This window comes from Malaya genurostris, chromosome 3, assembly GCF_030247185.1.
Source record: "Malaya genurostris strain Urasoe2022 chromosome 3, Malgen_1.1, whole genome shotgun sequence".
Classification (NCBI taxonomy): Eukaryota; Metazoa; Arthropoda; class Insecta; order Diptera; family Culicidae; genus Malaya; species Malaya genurostris.
Genome location: NC_080572.1, coordinates 13,430,120 through 13,450,030, shown reverse-complemented (window position 1 = coordinate 13,450,030; position 19,911 = coordinate 13,430,120). Strand labels below are relative to the sequence as shown.

Here is a 19,911-nt window from a genome sequence, read left to right as displayed (position 1 = left end):
TATGGGTTACATGACATGGATTCCACCTCCTGCACGTCCAAGTGCATTAGATTTATCTCTTAGCTCGACTTCAATTCGACTAGCACCTGGAAAGCATTTCCTGATTTACACGGTAGCAATCATTTACCAATAATCATCTCAATTAGCAGTAACAAATGTAACAAATTCAGTTAATATTCCATATGAATTGACAAAAAATATTGACTGATTTAAATAACAAAGTAATATTTCAAGTGTCTTAAATTCAATGGAATAGCTTCACCCACTTGAAGAATATGACTTCCTCGTTTGTTCGATTCTGGAGGCCGCAGAAAAAGCCCAAACCAAACGATTTTTTGGTTCATCAACCAAATCCTTGGTGGGACAAAGAGTGCTCAGATGCTAAACATACGAAACAAAATGCTTTCGAGACGTTTTTAAAACGAGGAGAAGGAACACATCAGAATTTTGAAAAGTTCTTGGTTTTAGAAACCAAGTACAAGAGCATACTTCGGGCCAAGAAATGAAGCTATTGGAGTCGAAGGTTTGTAAAGAGAAACCTCAATGAGCATTCTTTGGAACACGGACAGACGAATGAGGAATCGTAACGTGGGAAATGAGTGAGGAATACTCGAACCGATGGATATTTGATTTTGCGAGGAAAGTTTGTCCAGATTCTGTTCCTACGCAGAACATTATTTGGGAGTCTTCTAAAAATAATTGTTCCATTGATAGCCCCATTTCAATGACGGAATTTTCCATAGCACTCAGGTCTTGTAACAATAACGCTCCTGGGTTGGACAGAATTAAATTCAACTTGGTGAAGAAGCTCCATCAACATGAACTTCCAGTGGTTAGAAATAATTATTTGCTCATCCTTTTGTTAGAGAAATGCATGTATTTTTCACATGGCGATTTGGCAACATTCAGAATTAGCTACATGGGTCTCCCGCAAGGCTCATGCCTCAGTCCGCTTCTCTATAATTTTTACGTGAATGACATTGGCAGCTGTCTAGTAACCTCATGCACACTAAGACAACTGACAGATGATGGCGTGGTTTCAGTTACTGGACCCAAAGCTATTGATCTGCAAAACCATTGCAAGATACCTTAGATAATTTGTCCGTTTGGGCTGTTCATCTGGGTATCGAATTTTCTGCGAAGAAAACAGAGATGGTCGTCTTTTCAAGAAAGTATGATCCCGGTTTTCAGGTAAGTTCAGGCATATTGACTCTCAGAAAATGTCTACAGACTACTGGGTTTGGTATATTCAACAATAATGTTTCGGTCTCATTTAGTCTTCAAGAACCTGCATATGTTTATATAGCAGAGTTAGCAGCAGTTCATTATAGCTTGAGTGTAATCGTCACATTATCTTCAAACCATTATTGTCTCTTCACAGATAGTCTGAGTGCAATTGAAGCCATGCGCTCAAATGCTGCTGACAAAAATGAACCGTTTTACTTGGGCAAAATGAAACAGTTGAATAATAGTTATCAAACCACAATAGTTTGGGTCCCGGCTCATTACTCCATTCCAGGCAATGAAAGAGCCGATATTTTAGCCAAACGTGGTGCTATTGAAATTTATGAGAGACCGGTTGCTTTCAATAAATTCTATAGAGCGTCTCACTATATAACACTTGTCAGCTAGCAATCTTTTTGGGATAAAGATGATCTGAGTCGGTGAATGCACTCAATTATTCCTAAAATATCGACAAAGGCATGGTTCAGAGGACTGGATGTGAGTAGGGACTTCATTCGTGTGATAACCAGACTCATGTCCTGACTACATGTTAGATGCACATCTCCTTCGAATTGGACATTCCCAGACTAATCATTGTGCTTGTGGCGAAGGTTCTCGCGATATTGATCATGTCGTTTGGACATGCGTGGAGTATCGTGATGTCAGATCTCAACTAATAAATTCCTTGCGTACTCAAGGTAGACTATCCAATATCCCAGTTCGCGACACCATTCTGCATTTCTGGAAGAATGCAGAACGATTCGTAGTATGTATGAGCAGAAGTAAATTCGGCACCCCATAAAGGATGCCAAACACTCTGCTAAAACCTTTTTAAGGTCAATACACAAAGGATTCATTCACTCCAGGAAGAACTATGAACCCTTTTGACTATAACTCCTTACCACATTGGGTTAAAAACGATAGAATATCCTTTAATTTTAGCTCCGCATACACAGACTCAACCATGTATGGAGAACCAAAAACCCGGATACGTAGTTGCGTCAATGCGGGGCAGTTACATATCAGATGATATGAAGTACCGTAATCGCATTCACACAAATCACACGAATAATACTCAGCACGTTGAATAATAGCCATGTGATAGTTGAGTTTGCAATGTCCAGTCAGAGTTCTGACCAGAATACTGCAATGCTGCTTGGAAAAATGCAGTTGACACTTTGACGTTTTCATATTTAAATCTGGTAAAAATGCCTTTGTCTGAGCGCAGGTTTGCAAGCTGTGCCAGTTGCTGGCATGTTTTGATGCAGCCCAAGAACGAATCTTGTGCTCATTTATTTCCAGTAATATCAGAATGGCCGGGTACCCATAAGAAGTAGATGTCAGTTTTTGGCGTTTATTAGTTTTTAATCAAATAATACTCTAGAACCAATAACTAGAAAGAGAAAGAATCTAGAAAACAAACAATCAGATATGCGTACTTTTTCTAAGAGAATAAACTATCCAATTTCGATATAGTGTTTCAAAAATAGAACAATGTTGAGATAATTATCTATATGTTTGCTATTCTTGCTGTCAATATTGTACTTTACACCTAAGAAATGAGCCAAAATTTCACAATTCGAATTTTTTCGTTCCGTACTCAAATGCTTCGAGTTCCAGACCCTCCATAATATGCTCATTATTCCAACACTAATAAAATTTACACCTTCTCGCCCAAGCGAAGATACCATTTTGATTGCACCGCCATGTGACTATCTAACGGTTAGCGGCGCACGTCGGGAAGGTTGTCCGTCACAGTCACCAACGAAGCAGTTTTAGTGGGACAAGTAATGGTGTTGTGTCCTACTTAGTCAGCGAGCATAAAATTAATGCACACAGCGATATTGCTGTCCATAAATCTAGCAGTCATACAGGTTGTTAAACGGTGGCAATGTCGGTCTCGGTACGCCCGGTACATTCGTTAGCACCTGTTGGATTTGCTGAGAAATGTCGGTGGCGTGGTTTAATTTTCTGAATGTTACATTATTCTGTGTTGTTGTTAGCGTCAACATGGATGATTCTATATATCAATCAGTGAATCAGCTGTGCACACATTGTGGAATTTTGGGTGACAAACCCAGGTAACCAATAAGCACAAAAAAAACTTAATTTGCTTAATATACATATAGATAATTGCTATTAAAAATTCATCAGTCCTACATACTATTATAAAGCTGATACGAACATGCTGATCTCTCTAAACTCTGATTGCATAATTTCTGCACTAATAATATTATTATAAAACACAGTATACAAATATCAAAAAAGAAAGATCGAAAATAACTGTTCAACATAAGAGGTTTGTTATCACTACAACAAGCTTTCTTTCTCCTACGTCATTAACAAAACAGTAATGTAGAGACAATAAAACAAAAAAACTGCTCAGAACAGTAATTGCATATCTGTTGTAATGTTTCTTTATTGTCTTCCATAAGAGTTAACCATTCGCACAAACTTTGTTTATATAACTAAACTCTAATGTTAACTTAATAATATTTTTGATTTTAACGTATCCTAGCTGATATTAAAATCAAATTCGAGAAGCATGGCAGGTCCGCATTTACCGGTGGGCAGAGGGGCAGCCAGCCCTTGACGGGACCCTCCGAGTTAGTAAGGGACACACAAGTAAATCTTGCCCCCGGGCTTATTAATACGTAAAAGCGGCGCTGAAGCATGGGTCAATTGATGTTATCAGTCAGTAGATCAAAAACGAAGAGCCGTTGTAGATGTACTCGTCTATTTTGCAGACTCGGTAGATTGATGAGCGCACAGCGATTCTCGTAACGTAGTAATTGAAGATGATTCTGCCAAGGTAGTCATCGAAGAAAAAATCGGACCAAACAGTTTTGAACCCTTTCAATCCGGTCGATGTGAAAATTGTGATGCGGAGCAAAATTGGAATTCCTTATTCCAGAATACTTCGTACTAGGACGATGTAAACTGCTTTTAGACAATACACATCGCTAAAATCTTGAGTGTTGCGTATGAGTCTCAAAACTGCGAAGGCTTTCGCAGTAACAAAAGCAAACTGTTCGATGAAGCGAAGCTTGCGATCGAGAAAGATGCCCACGTCTTTAACAGACGGAACTCCTAATTAACTTAATTGGAGTCGCAATTATTGAGTATTTGAATAAAATCGCTGAATGTGTTCGTGAGAAGGTTATTGCACTGCATTTCTTGACGTTCACTGTCATGTCGTTTCTATCACACAAATCTAAAACCCTCCTTATGTCCATTTCTAGAGTACAACAATCCAAAAGACTTGTGATGATGCGATAGAGTTTGAGATCATCTGCTGTTGGGTAGTGCAGTTCCACAGTAAACAATTTTTGAAAAATGGATATTTCTGCGTATGATATATCATACGCTAGGACATAATGGGTTAAATGACGACAATTCACTGCAAGGATCGTTAACGAATAGAACGAAGAGGAGTGGGCCGAGATGGCTTCCTTGTGGAGCACCCGATGTAACGTTGAAGGATTCAGAAAGTACAGTTCCGACTCGTACGTTAGCACTTAGATCAATGAGATACGACATAAACCAATTAGTTGTCCAATTAACAGATCGGCTGAAAAGTTCATATCGTTTCTATGAGAGGGCATCACTAGAATTAAATCCATTTTCAGTTAGTACCAACCTTCAAAAGATACGTGTATAAATTTGACAGCTGTCTGATTATTAGTTTGTGAGATATTGCATTTTGAGTGAAGCTACTTTTGTTATTATGAAAAAAAAAATGGAAAAAAAAGGAATTTCGTGTGTTGATGAAACACTACTTTTTTATGAAAAAAAGTGCCGCCGATACCAAAAAATGGCTTGATGAGTGTTATCCAGACTCTGCACCGGGCGAAGCAACAATTCGTAACTGATTTGCAAAATTTCGTACTGGTCATATGAGCACCGAAGACGATGAACGCAGTGGACGTCCAAAAGAGGCTGTTACCGATGAAAACGTGAAAAAAAATCCACAAAATGATTTTCAATGACCGTAAAGTGAAGTTGATCGAGATAGCTGACACCCTAAAGATATCAAAGGAACGTGTTGGACATATTATTCACGAATATTTGGATATGATAAAGCTTTGTGCAAAATGGGTGCCGCCTGAACTCACAATCGATCAAAAACAACAACGAATTGATGATTCTGAGCAGTGTTTGAAGCTGTTATATCGAAATAAAACCGATTTTTTTCGTCGATATATAACAATGGACGAAACATGGCTCCATCACTTCACTCCGGGTCCAATCGACAGTCAGCTGAGTGGACTGCAAGCGATGAACCGAACCCAAAGCGTGGAAAGACTCAACAATCGGCCGGTAAGGTTATGGCGTCTGTATTTTGGGATTCGCATGGTATAATTTTCATCGACTACCTTGAAAAGGGAAAAACCATCAACAGTGACTATTATATAGCGTTATTAGAGCGTTTGAAGGACGAAATTTAAAAAAAAACGGCCTCATTTGAAGAAGAAAAAAGTTTTGTTTCATCAAGACAATGCACCGTGTCACAAGTCGATGAAAACCATGCTGAAATTGAACGAATTGGGCTTCGAATTGCTCCCTCATCCACCGTATTCTCCAGATTTGGCCCCCAGTGACTTTTTCCTGTTCTCAGACCTCAAGAGAATGCTAGCTGGTAAAAAATTTGGAAGCAATGAAGAGGTAATCGCTGAAACTGAGGCCTATTTTGAGGCAAAGAACAAATCGTAGTACAAAAATGGTATCGAAAAGTTGGAAGATCGCTATAATCGCTGTATCGCCTCTGATGGCAATTATGTTGAATAATAAAAACGAATTTTGGCAAAAAAATGTGTGTTTCTATTAAACGATACGAATTTTTCAGCCGAACTGTTAGGGAGTCCACTTCGTTTCGATTTTTCCACTGCGAGCTGTTGAGGAACACCATCGAAAGTTTTAGAAAAATCGAAGTAAACCGCGTCGATTTATTGCCGTTTTTCAAGTTCGTCGATCAATGTAGAAACATAGTTCATTAGGTTCGTAGTAGTAGACCGCTTCTGACAAACCCGTGCTGATCAGTGGATATGATATGGGGTAAAGAAAATCTAAAAGCATGCGCTCCAGCCCCGTTTTTACGTATTAATGGGTCCGGGGTCAACACTTTTTTGTTTGCCTCTAACTAAATGAAGAACATTTTTTTTGCTCAGTAGGTCCCGCCAAGGGCCTCCTAAAGCCGCGGACCCGGACACCTTATTTCCTCATCCAGGTTCCAGCGTAATAACGGTAAAAACGACCCTACCACGATCACTAAATTTGTTATAAAGCTCAATCACACAAGAGGCATGTTGCTGGTGATTACCCTTCGAGAATCTTTATTTCTATATTTAATCCTACAATTAGTTTCTATGATTGTTGTTTTACCTTTGATGCGTCTCGAAACTATAAACCTTTCTTTATCATTCTTTGATGAAGTGCTGCTTATTCTATTTGAATCGTACCGCATGTATCTGACACAGTTAAAATGTACAATTTAAATCTTATTATGATTATGTCCAAAATAAATCTCATAAGCAGTGCAGTCAAGTCGAAATGTTTGATTATTCGAGCTCAATTTACACACGATTTTTAATGAATAAGATCTCCATTTTCAAACTTCCATTCCAGAAATTCGGTGCTTTCTTTAAAGGAATGATTCTCTCCAATCCATAACATTCTGAGCAATAATGAGAGAAATTTCTTCGTCGCTGCCCGATAAATGAGAATTTTCCCTTCGAAGAAATTATTTCCATTTTTAAAAATTTTTCCATGCTCATGTGATGTTTTCGTCAGGAAAACTAAACTGTCAAGTTTCCAGATTAAAACTTAAGCGAAATGTTGTTAACATTTAAACGTATGATATTTCATACAGTGGAATAATACAACAGTATTTTTTCCAAAGCAAATCATTAACCGATAAACTTGAGAATCAGATTTTTGTGATTAGTTGAAGTCTTTCGAAAATCTCTTGCTATCAGAAAATCAAATCGATTTTGTTATATCTTTGAAAGATGGAATATTTAAATACATGGCTGCAAAAAATTGTGATAAGAATAAGGACCCTTTAGGATTTGACGAACACGAGAATATGGAGTAGAACGCTAGCTTATAAAAGGAAGTATGAATACCTCCAAAACTTATTAAACATTGGAAAAACAAATCGAACAAATATTCCAAATATACAAATACAAATAGGTAATCCATGTTCCTAAGAATGAAGAAATAGAAACAAATGAAATTGTTTATTGCTGCTTGAATATATATATTAGTTATATATTAGTTATATTATCAATAACAATCCGCTAAAAACCGAAACGAAGATGTAAATTTTAGATTAAATGCATCAAATACTTCTGTTTATATTGTGCCCTAATATCTGATAGTACTTCTATCGGTACTAGGGTAACAGAGATATTTAACTAACAAACTTTATGGATTTAACCGATGTGAGGTAACCCATGTTGCATCAATTTTAAGCTAATCACATTAAATTACATTAAATTTTTCATTAAATTACATTAAATTTTTCAAAGATACTACAAAATTTTGTGGATATTTTTACAAAGTGGGCCGAAATAAAATAAATCCTAAAGTGTGCCAAAATACCTCTGTTGTCCTATTTATGACCATAATGCGTATATATAATTACCTTTCTCAAAATATAGGCATATCTCTTATAATTTTGTTGCAACTGTATTGATCCAACGTATGATATATCATATACAGGATAATTTCGTTTGGAAAAGATTTTCAATAGTGATTTGGCATTACCCAACATATTCAACACAAAACATGATGGAATTGATGATATCTGCTCATTTGGTTCAAATTTGAGAACCCCTGGAGTATAATGGGTTAAAGTGTGTACGAAATAGATTGAAGCACGCATCATTCGTGTTGTGTTTTCTTCTTCCACGTTCCACGATATTGTATTGTCATTCTATATGCCAGTTTGAAAGCTTTGCCACTCATCGCCCTGTAACTGCGGAACCGGAAGTCGGATCAAGATGAAATTTCCCAATAGCTTTGGAGACAATGTGAGTTTTAATTTAAACCAAAATTTGTAAAAATCTGTTCAAGCGTCGCTGAGAAATCGAAGTGAGTTCTTTTTTTGGAGTTTATTTGCAAACAAACTATAAGAATTTATCAGACAGTTCGAAGGGATTTGTACTTGTTTTTGATCATCGTTTAGGAAAAAAAACTCATGAAATTTGTAGTTTTCCACTTATTAAACTTTAGTTTCGGAACCGGAAGTCGGATCTGGATACAATGTTCTAGAAATTTTAAGGAAACTATAAAAACTTTCATTTGAATCTTAGTTTGTAAAAATCGGTTAAGCCATCTCCGAGAAAACCATAAGCCATCTCCGAGAAAGATGAAAGCGAACCCATTATCAATTTATGGAATTTAGCCATCGCAACGATCGACTTGTGACACGATGCATTCGATCAGCTGTGTAAAAAAGAGGCACCTATCTTGCAAACAATTATTTCATATACAAGTCCTCTTTATAAAATCAATTATCTCCTGCAAATTCACTTGCATAACGATGGAAAGAACTTTTGAGACGATTTCCGAATCATCCGACTCATTTGGACGACCAGCATCATCGTTGGGCACCATCGGTGTTTGAAAGAGCAGCTTCTGAATCTCCCAGTTCCTGAATCCGGAGGTACCGGAAATAGTTATCATGTGGATCTTACTCACTTTTCTCAATGATGGTTTGATCGATTTTAACAATTTAGGTTTTAATGGAAGGTCTTGTACTGCCCATACTTGCATATTAGTCCCATATGGAAAATCGGCATGTCAAGATAAAGACGATTAAAATTTTATTTCCGATTTTTTTGATTTATTGTGCTACCTAATGCTAAGTCATGGTATTATTACATGAAATATCGGTAATACACCTTTGCTATTCAAATGTTGCAACAAATGAAGTGATTGAAATTTGCACTGAATGGGACTGATATGCGGGTACTTTGCATATGGGACAGACATGAGTTGATATTTTTTTCACATTTTACTGAACAAACCCTTAACTTTAATTTCAATTTCTGAGAGTATATTGAGGATAGATTTAATTCCTCAAGCTAACTCAATATTGGCGAATATCGATACGGGACTGATATGCGAGTATGGGCAGTGTAGTCTTGTACGGAATTCCTGAATTTCATCCGGATCCGTCTTCCGGCTCCGGAAATATAGGGTAAAGTGTGTTAAAAATTTTATACCATCACTCAAAAATGTTCTAAATCGGCCTTAAAACTACTCTAAAGGATAATTTTTATCAGTAGACGGTCAAACAAACCGATTTCGGTTATTCTATCAAAAATCGAAATTTTTTTTAAGAATACCTCAGTATGATAGTATGATTGATATGAGAAATGCATCATCACACCACTAGGTGGATTAAAACAGGTTTTTATCTATTGTTTCATTTGATCCAGACGTAGCGTCACTGAAAGCAGAATTACTAACACACTAATTAATCAAATCGATTGTCCCACAACAAAAGGACCCTAACTGCAAATGAGATCCTCTCTTTGTTTACTTTTCTGCTGATTATTACGGAGCCATTACTGCAATTGCTTGAAAGTTTCCAAGCCTGTGGTTTTAATTTTGCGAAGAATAAGGCGTCAAAAACAAAACCCATCCGGTAAATGGTGAAAGAAAAAGTAAACAAAGAGAAACTGTAATTTGCAGTTAGGCCATTTGGCGTGGGACTATCGAAATGTCATGAAATTTTGGCATATGACATCTGGAGAATGTCTCTATAGGGAGCTAGAGAGGTTTTTGATTAGTAACGCTACCTGTCGGTCGCGTATTTCTAAGACAAACCATTGAACATAAACATAATGATGTCGCTCAAATAACCGTATAAATATGTCGCAATAAAAAGACACTTGAGTGTGTTTTAAGTGTCACCATTCTAATCCTATCAGCGGCTTAAAAGGCAAATCACCAATTGTAGGATTTTACTGATCAATGAAAAAATTGCGTTATGTTTAATTTCATAGAATGAAGTTATACTTTCAGGAAAGCTTCCGAAAATAATTTTGAATAATGCTGTCACGTAAACAAAATTCCCCAACTGGCAGTGCAGTCGTTCGACGGATTCGAACATAACCTAGACTTACAAAATAAACAAACTAAAGATCAACGATCGCTACCCTCATCTGAAGCGGTTGAAGTAAAAAAGTAGGAATGTTTTTTCCCTTTCCTCTATCGAACTCGCCCGGAACGAGGGACTGAATTAAATAGTTTCATTCGTGGCATGTTTACTTTCTATAGCTATACATCGAGCGAAACTCAATCAGCAGAACCAACTATTTTACGTTTGCCCAATGCTAGCGGACAAACGGAGAGAACCGCAACGCTGATAGGTTCACACAAAAGGCAACTGACACTTCACTGACTGGTCGGTTTGACAGACTGCGTAACCATCAGCTGTGCGCCTACAACGCACCGTATAATCGGAGAATTCTCAGATAGGCGCACACAAAAAATTAGGTTAAATGTATGTGCATTGGGTTGTGGAGAGAAAAGGGCATGTGCATCGAATGGAACACAAATTCATAATAAACTCTAACCAGTGCACACACAGTGGAAACACTTTCGGTCTGAATTGCGTTAGTTTTGTTATAATTGCTTTATTGACCGTTGTTTGGGGTTTCGGGTGCATAAAACTTGCCAAAATACTGGTCTGGCTACTGATTGAGATGTTTAGAACAATGTCAACAATTATTCAATTACATGTCTGGCCCACTTTTATATCGCACTAGTTTTTCAATATTACCGACATTATCATAGAGTGCGACACAAAAGATTAACTAGCATATCGTTTTTCTTTTTATAGATCGCTCTGGTAAGCAAAAGTCAGTTGACGATTTTTTTTTTTCATAAATACGTTTATTTCATAGGCAATATACATAAGTTTTTCTTCGCCGTGGCATCCACAATACATAGTAGTTTAAACCTAATACATTTCGAATATCATATTAGTATGTTAGTACTCATTAGTTAATCTAAACACTGTTTTTATCAAGCGAGTTGCTATTTTAAATTACATTAAATAAAATACATTTATTTTGTACATGATCTTATAACTATCTCAGGTTTGTTTGTATCAGTTCACCACTTATATTCAATATCCTATAGTTGGCTATTGGTTGAACTCATGGAAGGGAAAACAGTCTAACATAAAATAAAATTTAAATTGGAACTCCAATGGATTTAATGAAATGATAAAGAAGTTTCATGTATGGAAGGTCACGACAAGCAAGAATGTCGCGAACTGGGACATTGGATAGTCTACCTTGGGTACGCAAGGAATTTATTAGTTGAGATCTGACATCACGAAACTCCACGCATGTCCAAACAACATGGTCAATATCGCGGTAACCTTCGCCGCAAGCACAATGATTAGTCTCGGAAAGTCCAATTCGAAGGAGATGTGCATCTAACGTGTAGTGATTGGACATGAGTCTGGACATCACACGAATGAAATCTCTACTCACATCCAGTCCCCTGAACCATACCTTTGTCGATATTTTAGGAATAATTGAGTGCATCCACCGACCCAGATCATCTTTGTCCCAAGAAGCTTGCCAGCTGGCAAGTGTTCTTTGGCGAGACGCGCTATAGAATTCGTTGAAAGCAATCGGTCTCTCATAAATCTCACCCTCAATAGCACCACGTTTGGCTAAACTATCGGCTCTTTCATTGCCTGGAATGGAGCAATGAGCCGGAACCCAAACTATTGTGATTTGATAATTATTATTCAATATGACGTTCAGGCACTGTTTTATTTTGCCCAAGAAAAAAGGTTCATTTTGGCAAGCAGCGTTTGAGCGAATAGCTTCAATTGCACTCAGACTATCTGTGAAAAGAAAATAATGGTTTGGAGATAATGTGACGATTACACTCAAACTATAATGAACTGCTGCTAACTCTGCTATATAAACAGATGCAGGTTCTTGAAGCTTAAATGAGACCGAAACATTATTGTTGAATATACCAAACCCAGTAGACTCTTCAATTCGTGATCCGTCCGTGTAAAATATTTTCTCAGAGTCAATATGCCTGAACTTACTTGTAAATATTTTTGGGATTTCCATCGAGCGTAGGTGTTCCGGGATTCCACGCACTTCGCGCTGCATGGATGTGTCGAAAAATAAAGTTGAGTCAGGGACATTTAGGAGGCTGACACGGATAGGAATATATCTTGAAGGGTTGATTTCCTGTGACATATGGTTAAAATATACTGTCATGAATCTTGTTTGAGATTGAAGCTCAACTAGCCTTTCGAAGTTATTAATAACCAGGGGATTCAGTACCTCACATCTTATTAGCAGTCGCAATGAAAGCTCCCAAAAACGATCTTTCAATGGAAGAACTCCCGCCAGAACTTCAAGACTCATTGTATGTGTCGAATGCATGCACCCTAAAGCAATTCGCAAACAACGATATTGAATTCGCTCTAATTTGATAATATGAGAGTTTGCAGCGGAACGAAAGCAAATGCATCCATATTCCATCACTGAAAGTATCGTTGTCTGATACAATTTTATTAGATCTTCCGGATGAGCACCCCACCAAGATCCTGTTATTGTTCGAAGAAAATTTACTCTTTGTTAGCATTTTGTTATCAGAAACCTAATGTGTCCTCCCCACGTGCATTTGGAATCAAACCACACCCCAAGGTATTTGAAAGTCAAAACCTGTTGGATCATTCTTCCCATCATATGAAGCTGAAGCTGCGCGGGATCATGCTTTCGTGAAAAGACGACCAGCTCTGTTTTCTCCGCAGAGAATTCGATACCCAGATGAACAGCCCAAACGGACAAGTTATCTAAGGTATCTTGCAATGGTTTTTGCAGATCAATAGCTTTGGGTCCAGTAACTGAAACCACGCCATCATCTGCCAATTGTCTTAGTGTACATGGGGTTACTAGACAGCTGTCAATGTCATTCACGTAAAAATTATAAAGGAGCGGACTGAGGCATGATCCTTGCGGTAGACCCATGTAGCTAATTCTGAATGTTGCCAAATCGCCATGTGAAAAATGCATGCGTTTCTCTGACAAAAGGTTGTGCAAATAATTATTTATAACCGGTGGAAGTCCATGTTGGTGGAGCTTGTCTGAAAGAACATCAATGGAAACTGAATCAAATGCTCCTTTAATGTCTAAAAATACAGATGCCATTTGTTGCTTTTGAGCGAGGGCAATTTGGATGTCAGACGAAAGTAATGCAAGGCAGTCATTCGTCCCTTTATTTCTACGGAAGCCAAACTGAGTATCAGAGTTGACGATTTGAAATCGATCATATCCAGAGAGCTAACTTCACCTAATGAACAGTTTGATATAATGAAATGTGCCTTCAATACTACTACCGCAATGAAAGTAAAAGCATCTGTGACAATCGGTTTATATAGCTACCAGAATGGCATACGTGCCGATAATCCTTATTACGCTTTCATTCATTATGCTAGACTGAATGAGACACGCTACAGACAAACGTGATTACGGTAATCCCCGATGCCGGTAAGTCAAACGGCATGACCAAATCTGCATCAACGGCAACAAATCTGAATCATTACGCGGTGCATAGTCACTGCAAACATTTCGTACTTACTTGTGCAACTTCTCCTGCTGAATCAGCTCATCCTCGATGTCAACAATCTGGAATAGTTCCGTTTCGCCATCTCGCCCGAACACGCCACCCGGTATTTTGCGGAGGAACTTTTTCAGTACCGAGGCGATCGTGTACACGGAATAGTTATCCACGTTGACCAACCGGCCCTGCTGTAGGAAGTGAATCAATTTCTTCATGGCGCCTTGATGACCGGGCGCACGGAAAACATCCTTCCGGAAGGGAGCCTCCTTGTTCAGTTTCAATATCAGCACCAACAGAGGACCGGGAATATCATTTTTGCACACCTCATCGAGTGAGACACCGAATTTGACCTTCTCGAGCCGATGCAGATAGGGCGAACCCGGATGGCCACAGGAGGTAACCACACTGCCGAGGGTTGCCGCACGACGGTGCATTCGTTGCGCCCAGCTGGACATATTTTCGTCTGAGGTTTGAGTCGTCAGGAGGAGGGCAGGGTGTGCCCGTAAGGAGGCGGCAGTTGGTTGGTTTAAATACTAAACACGAAAACTAATAGCTCGCTGATGAGAAGTGTGCTGACGTTTGGCTGCCGCGCGCGGAGATGGCAAATTCTGCCTACGAAGAGACAGAGAGCTTTTACTCCTGTTCGTTCCGGTAACGCCGTGTAGCTTTTGTAAACATTTGGAAATGTTTCTTTTCTGCACGTACACTGTGGTAAATTTACTGCAAAGAAATAAAAAAAATTGTACATTGAATGGCTTTATATTCTAGTACTGTTGGTAGTTGTAAGAAGCGATGTCGGATCTACGGAAATCTGCGTAAATCTACGGGTTTCTAAAAATTATATCTACGAAAACCGACGATTCTCTATGAGAATCAATGGATTTACCTATAAACTTAATCGATGATTGTCATATCCGTAAAGATAGTTTTGGTTCGATTCATTATACGTGAGGAGTTACAAGAATCTGCAATTTAAGTGTTACATTGAAATAATCACACGGAACAACCAGCGATCGCAATTTCAAACAAAAGTCAACGTTTGAATACGAGGGGGAGAGAGGGATTTTAACTGAAGTCTGCGTAGCCTTATAATTATTTTTAATGTTTTAGGACAAACAAAACAAAATATCCGGTTGAGGTCTCAATCAAATAAATGATGTAAAAACCTGCAAAACTCATTTAGATTTTTTATTGACTAATATTCATGATGTTTTCTGTGTAATAGAATCACCAACTCTATTGTTGAAAAATGCAGCTTTTCAAATAGCAATCGAATTCTCAATATTTATACATCAGATTAATAGACCCGACAACTACGATTTTCGATTATCACTCAGCAAATTATGGTAGTATTAGTAGTAAGCTACGAGAAATAGATTGGCAAGAACTGCTTAGAAATGAAGGAAACGTCGAAATTTCCGTAGATATTTTCTACACACTGCTGTACGATATAATAATTGAAGATGTCCCATTGAAGAAAATTAGACGACAAAAAATTCAAAGTATTCTGTTTGGTATAACGAGAATATTAGAAACCTAAGAAATCGAAAACAAAAAGCACATACACATCTGTGACCAACTAAGTTTAGCAATTGATAATGCATTTAAAGAGTATAACTCAAAAACTTGAGCTTGAGCGACCACCCCTGGTTGCTACTCCGTTACTGATCGGGATTAGCTGAAATTGTACAGGGAATTTCTAGATGATCCAATCTGGGACTGGTAAATCATCCTTCAAAGTACATCTTCTGGTAACCCCAGAATTCATTGATCAGTACCGGCGCCGACCAGGCCCGAATGTAGATCGTCTAAGGAATGGGAAGAGATGTTAGTCCAACACTTGTTGTTACTAGAGGCCGTATATGCTACTGCGCACTCCACAAGTGTCACGGGAGAGGGATATTTGTTAGTGAACGTTTCAACAATATCATATATTGAATTCCCGGGATGTCTTGATTCACAGCTCTTATTCGAGGAAACTGAAGAAAAATTTGCAATACTATCGCGTAAAGAAAAAAAAACTTCCCTTTTTTATAAATGAAATTACGTGATACAAAATACACGAGTGAAAAGGGTTTAGACAAAATAGTTGATTCATTGCATTGAAATATTCTAAACAGTTGTTATAAAATCATTTTAACTCACCAAATAAAGGTCAACAGATTTCACGCACGTCTTGATTCTGTATTATTTCCGCTTTATTATTTTAATTATTTATTAAAATTATTAATTGGTTACATTGGTTGATCTGTACAGCCGGCTATTAATTCATTGTTTGAAATATTGATATCAAGTTTTTTTTACTATGTTCTCAATATACCGATATATGTTATCTATGTTATTAACTTTGTAATATCAACGGATTTGCGCAATAGTTGATTTATATCATTCAATTTATAATCTCGAAAGACAACCAATAACATGGAAGAAGATAACATTCCAAATAAAACTTTTCTCCGAAGCTAGACGGGAATTGATAGGTTGAATGAAGAGATAATTTAGTAAAATAGAGTAATCAGAAGTGAAACATTGAAAGTATCTGATAACTGAAAGGAAAAAGAAACTCCTGCAATTGTCGCCCGTCTACGACATGGAAACAGGAACCCAGTGGAACTATTCTTGGGTCATTTTATTCCGCCGGATTCCACACGGCATCTAGTCTGGTACTTTCCGGAGAGAGCTAATAGGTACTATTTATCTCCTAGTGGACCCCACAGCCCCTTCAAAGAGTATAACTCAAAAACTGAACAGAAAATAAAATCTTGCCCAAAAAAATTCTTTAGTTATGTTAGAAACAAATTTAAATCAGAAAACTTTCCGTCAAGAATGAATCTACAGGCAAACATTGGTCATAACTCACAATAAATTTGTAATCTTTTCGATAAATTTTTTCAACAAATCTACACGAAGTTTTCTGAAGATGACCGCGATCGTGAATATTTTAATTTGTTTCCAGAGTTTACTGAAGATATTAATGTAAATCAGATCGAAGTGCTAGACATAACAGATGCCCTAAACAAATTGGATGTCTCTAAAAGTGCCGGACCTGATGGGATTCCATCCATATTTATGAAAAATTTAGCATTAGATCTTGCAACCCCTTTGTTCTGGCTTTTTAATTATTCGCTTCAGTCTGGAGATGTCCCATTGAAGAAAAATCTGTATTTTTAGACATTAAAAGAGCATTTGATTCAGTTTCCATTGATGTTCTTTCAGACAGACAAGCTCCATAAAAATGGACTTCCAATGATTATAAATAATTATTTACACAACCATTTGTCAGAGAAATGCATGTATTTTTCACATGGCGATTTTTCAACATTCAGAATTAGCTACATGGGACTCCCGCAAGGCTCATCCCTCAGTCCGCTCCTCTATAACTTTTATGTGAATGACATTGACAACTGTCTAGTAACCTCATGCACACTAAGACAATTGGCAGATGATGGATTCGATCTCTCCTCTACACACACAAAATTCTCCTTCATAACACAAACACTTGAACCTTTAAGTGTTCGGTTCCGGTTAACGCAACCCAAGCGAACCACAACATATGCGCACAGAGCGAGAGAAAAACACAACCGTGCGCGACGAATGTTATACACGAACCGTACGGCGACCAACTAACATGACGTACAAACTTTACGAGGTTTTATTCACGTTTTAAAATTTTCATACGATTTTGCCATCGTAACTCTAAACAAATTAAATTTGTGTTGAATCCGAAAATATGCAGTAATTTTTGATAGGACCATAAGACATTTCATTTGACCCTAAGATTGGAAATATCGGTTCGGCAAACTTTGAGAAAAGTTTGTAAGATCCATTTTGAGCATACGACAATTGATTCCGTCGTAAACCGAAAACCCGGAACAAGGATAGTAAGAATCGGTTTGTTTAGCTGCCTACTGATAATGGCTATCGATTTGTGTAGTTTTGAGTCCAGTTTCGATTTTTTGCGCATTTTGTTCCGCCGGTTTAAGTGATGGTGTACAATATTTAACACACTGTGCCTTATAACTCCGGAACCGGCAGTGGGATCCGGATGGAATTTACTAGGATTATATTGGGTTGTAAGACCTTTTATTTGAGCCTTGGTTTGTAAAAAATCGATTGCACGGTTTTAGTTCATTTTGCACATTTTACCCCATACCTCCCGAACTCGATCCAGATGAAATTCAATAGCAACCTATGAAACTACAAGGTCTTTAATTTAAATCTTAGTAGAAGAAAATCGGTTGAGCGGTCTCTGAGAAAATCGAGTGCAGTTTTTATTCATTTTTCAGTCATTTGTCCCCGTTACTCCCGAACTGGAAGTCCGATCCGGGTAAAATTCAATAGCATCCTATGGCACCTTTCATTTGAATCTAAGTTTGTGAAAATCGGTCCAGCCATCTCCGAGAAAACCGAGTGCACATTTTTGTTACATACACACATATCGGGCCTCAGTTTTCCCAGTGATTGCATAACCTTTCTATACGAGAAAGGCAGAACAGTTGAAATTGCATATTGAACCTAAACTGACTTAGAACATGAAACTTGTAATAACATAGATGATAGTTCGACACTTGTTCCTACTAGTGACCTACCTTACCACAAGTGTCACAGATAAATCGAAATGTTTGTAGTTGCAAAAGTGAACATTTGCCAAAACATTATTTGAAAAGTCTACGAAGATCTACGAGGGGGGCCGATGGGGTAAAAAGTACCTGATTTTGGTCTACGTGTTTTATAAACGGTCCCATATAATATGCGTTTTAGGTTTTTCAACTATTCATTTTATTGAGTAAACTCAGAAGCTCAAGTTGGACTCCACAGTGTAATATTGAATAAATTATTATTTACTGGATTTACCTCGTGTGTGAAATGGTCGATCTAAAAACAATTTTAGTTCATATATATGAAAACAAATTTTGTAAATTTAAGACTTTTTCAATCAGCAAATGAAATTGTTATGCTTTGTTCCTGGAATTGACTTGTAAAAATCCCATTGATTTTGATAATGTTGAAAGGGAGAATTTTTAAATGAAAATGAAACGAAATGGTAATTGAAATTGTGCTGCGATAACATATTTAATCTAGGGGGACATGTATAGTGTGGTGGGTAAGTCGATACCTTTCACACAGCTCACTTGGGTTCGATTCCCAAACCCGCAAATAGGATCAGAAATAGGATGTTTCTGATTAAGCATTCCATGAGATGTCGAAGTGAATTCCAGTTTGGAGTTTTGGTCATTATTTACGGTACTTCCGGAACCGTTATTCAGGGACCAGATTAACTCAAAACGGTTCGTATGGCCACTTTTGAAACCTAAAATAAGTATTCTAAATCAATAAAAATATGAAATTGTTTTGATTTCGAAAATACTGCCATATTTCTAATGTATATGTCACATTCGAACGATTACGTTGCCACAAAATGAAAAAGGATGCTGTACATAGTCTATTTGATGCTTAGAAGCAATGACATACAACAGTATTCAGTAGTTCAGAATCCAAGTATCGAAATATTTTTGGTTTTCAAGGTCAATTGTTACAGATATTGACCAAAATCTATTGGTTTTATTTTTCGCGTTTTTTTAACCCGGATTTCCAAAGTTACGCGGTTTTTTTACCTCTGTATTTTGATTCAATTGTATCCATTCGAACACTTAATGTGTTATTCTGTTATCTGCCAAGGTCGTCTTCTTTATGTAACACTTATTCAACGATTTATTCTGTATCGAAATTGAAATTCAAAACCTTGTTTCATCCATTTTTACATACGGTATTGAAGTTATGACTATTGATTCTGAGGTGTCCATATGAAATATTGTTCCTAACACTTCATTGCAAAAACTTTATTCAGTCGCTAGCGTAAATAGCGCAAGGAATGTAATTCCTTGGAAGATGATTGAATACATTTCAAATTGTGTTGATAAAAATATTCTTATCATAACTTTGGATGTGGAACACATCTTTGTTTTCTATATACAGGTGCAAATTAGAAATTCAAGGGTAAATACATGTAGAAATGTGGTCAGGTTTTGATCACTTACAGTTTAGTTAGTCGTTTATTAATATTATTTC

At 37.4% G+C, this 19,911-nt stretch overlaps 1 protein-coding gene across 7 annotated transcripts in view; it reads right to left on the bottom strand.

Annotated features, from left to right (window-relative positions):
- Positions 1-19,911, bottom strand: part of LOC131437650 (unconventional myosin-IXAb) — a 125,513-nt gene that overhangs the window by 83,044 nt on the left and 22,558 nt on the right. For all 7 annotated transcript variants that reach the window (XM_058607133.1, XM_058607136.1, XM_058607135.1 and 4 more), the window contains one exon: positions 13,861-14,562. In XM_058607133.1, the coding sequence (XP_058463116.1) occupies positions 13,861-14,297 (437 nt within the window). In that variant the 5' untranslated portion in view covers positions 14,298-14,562. The remainder of the gene's footprint in view (positions 1-13,860; positions 14,563-19,911) is intronic.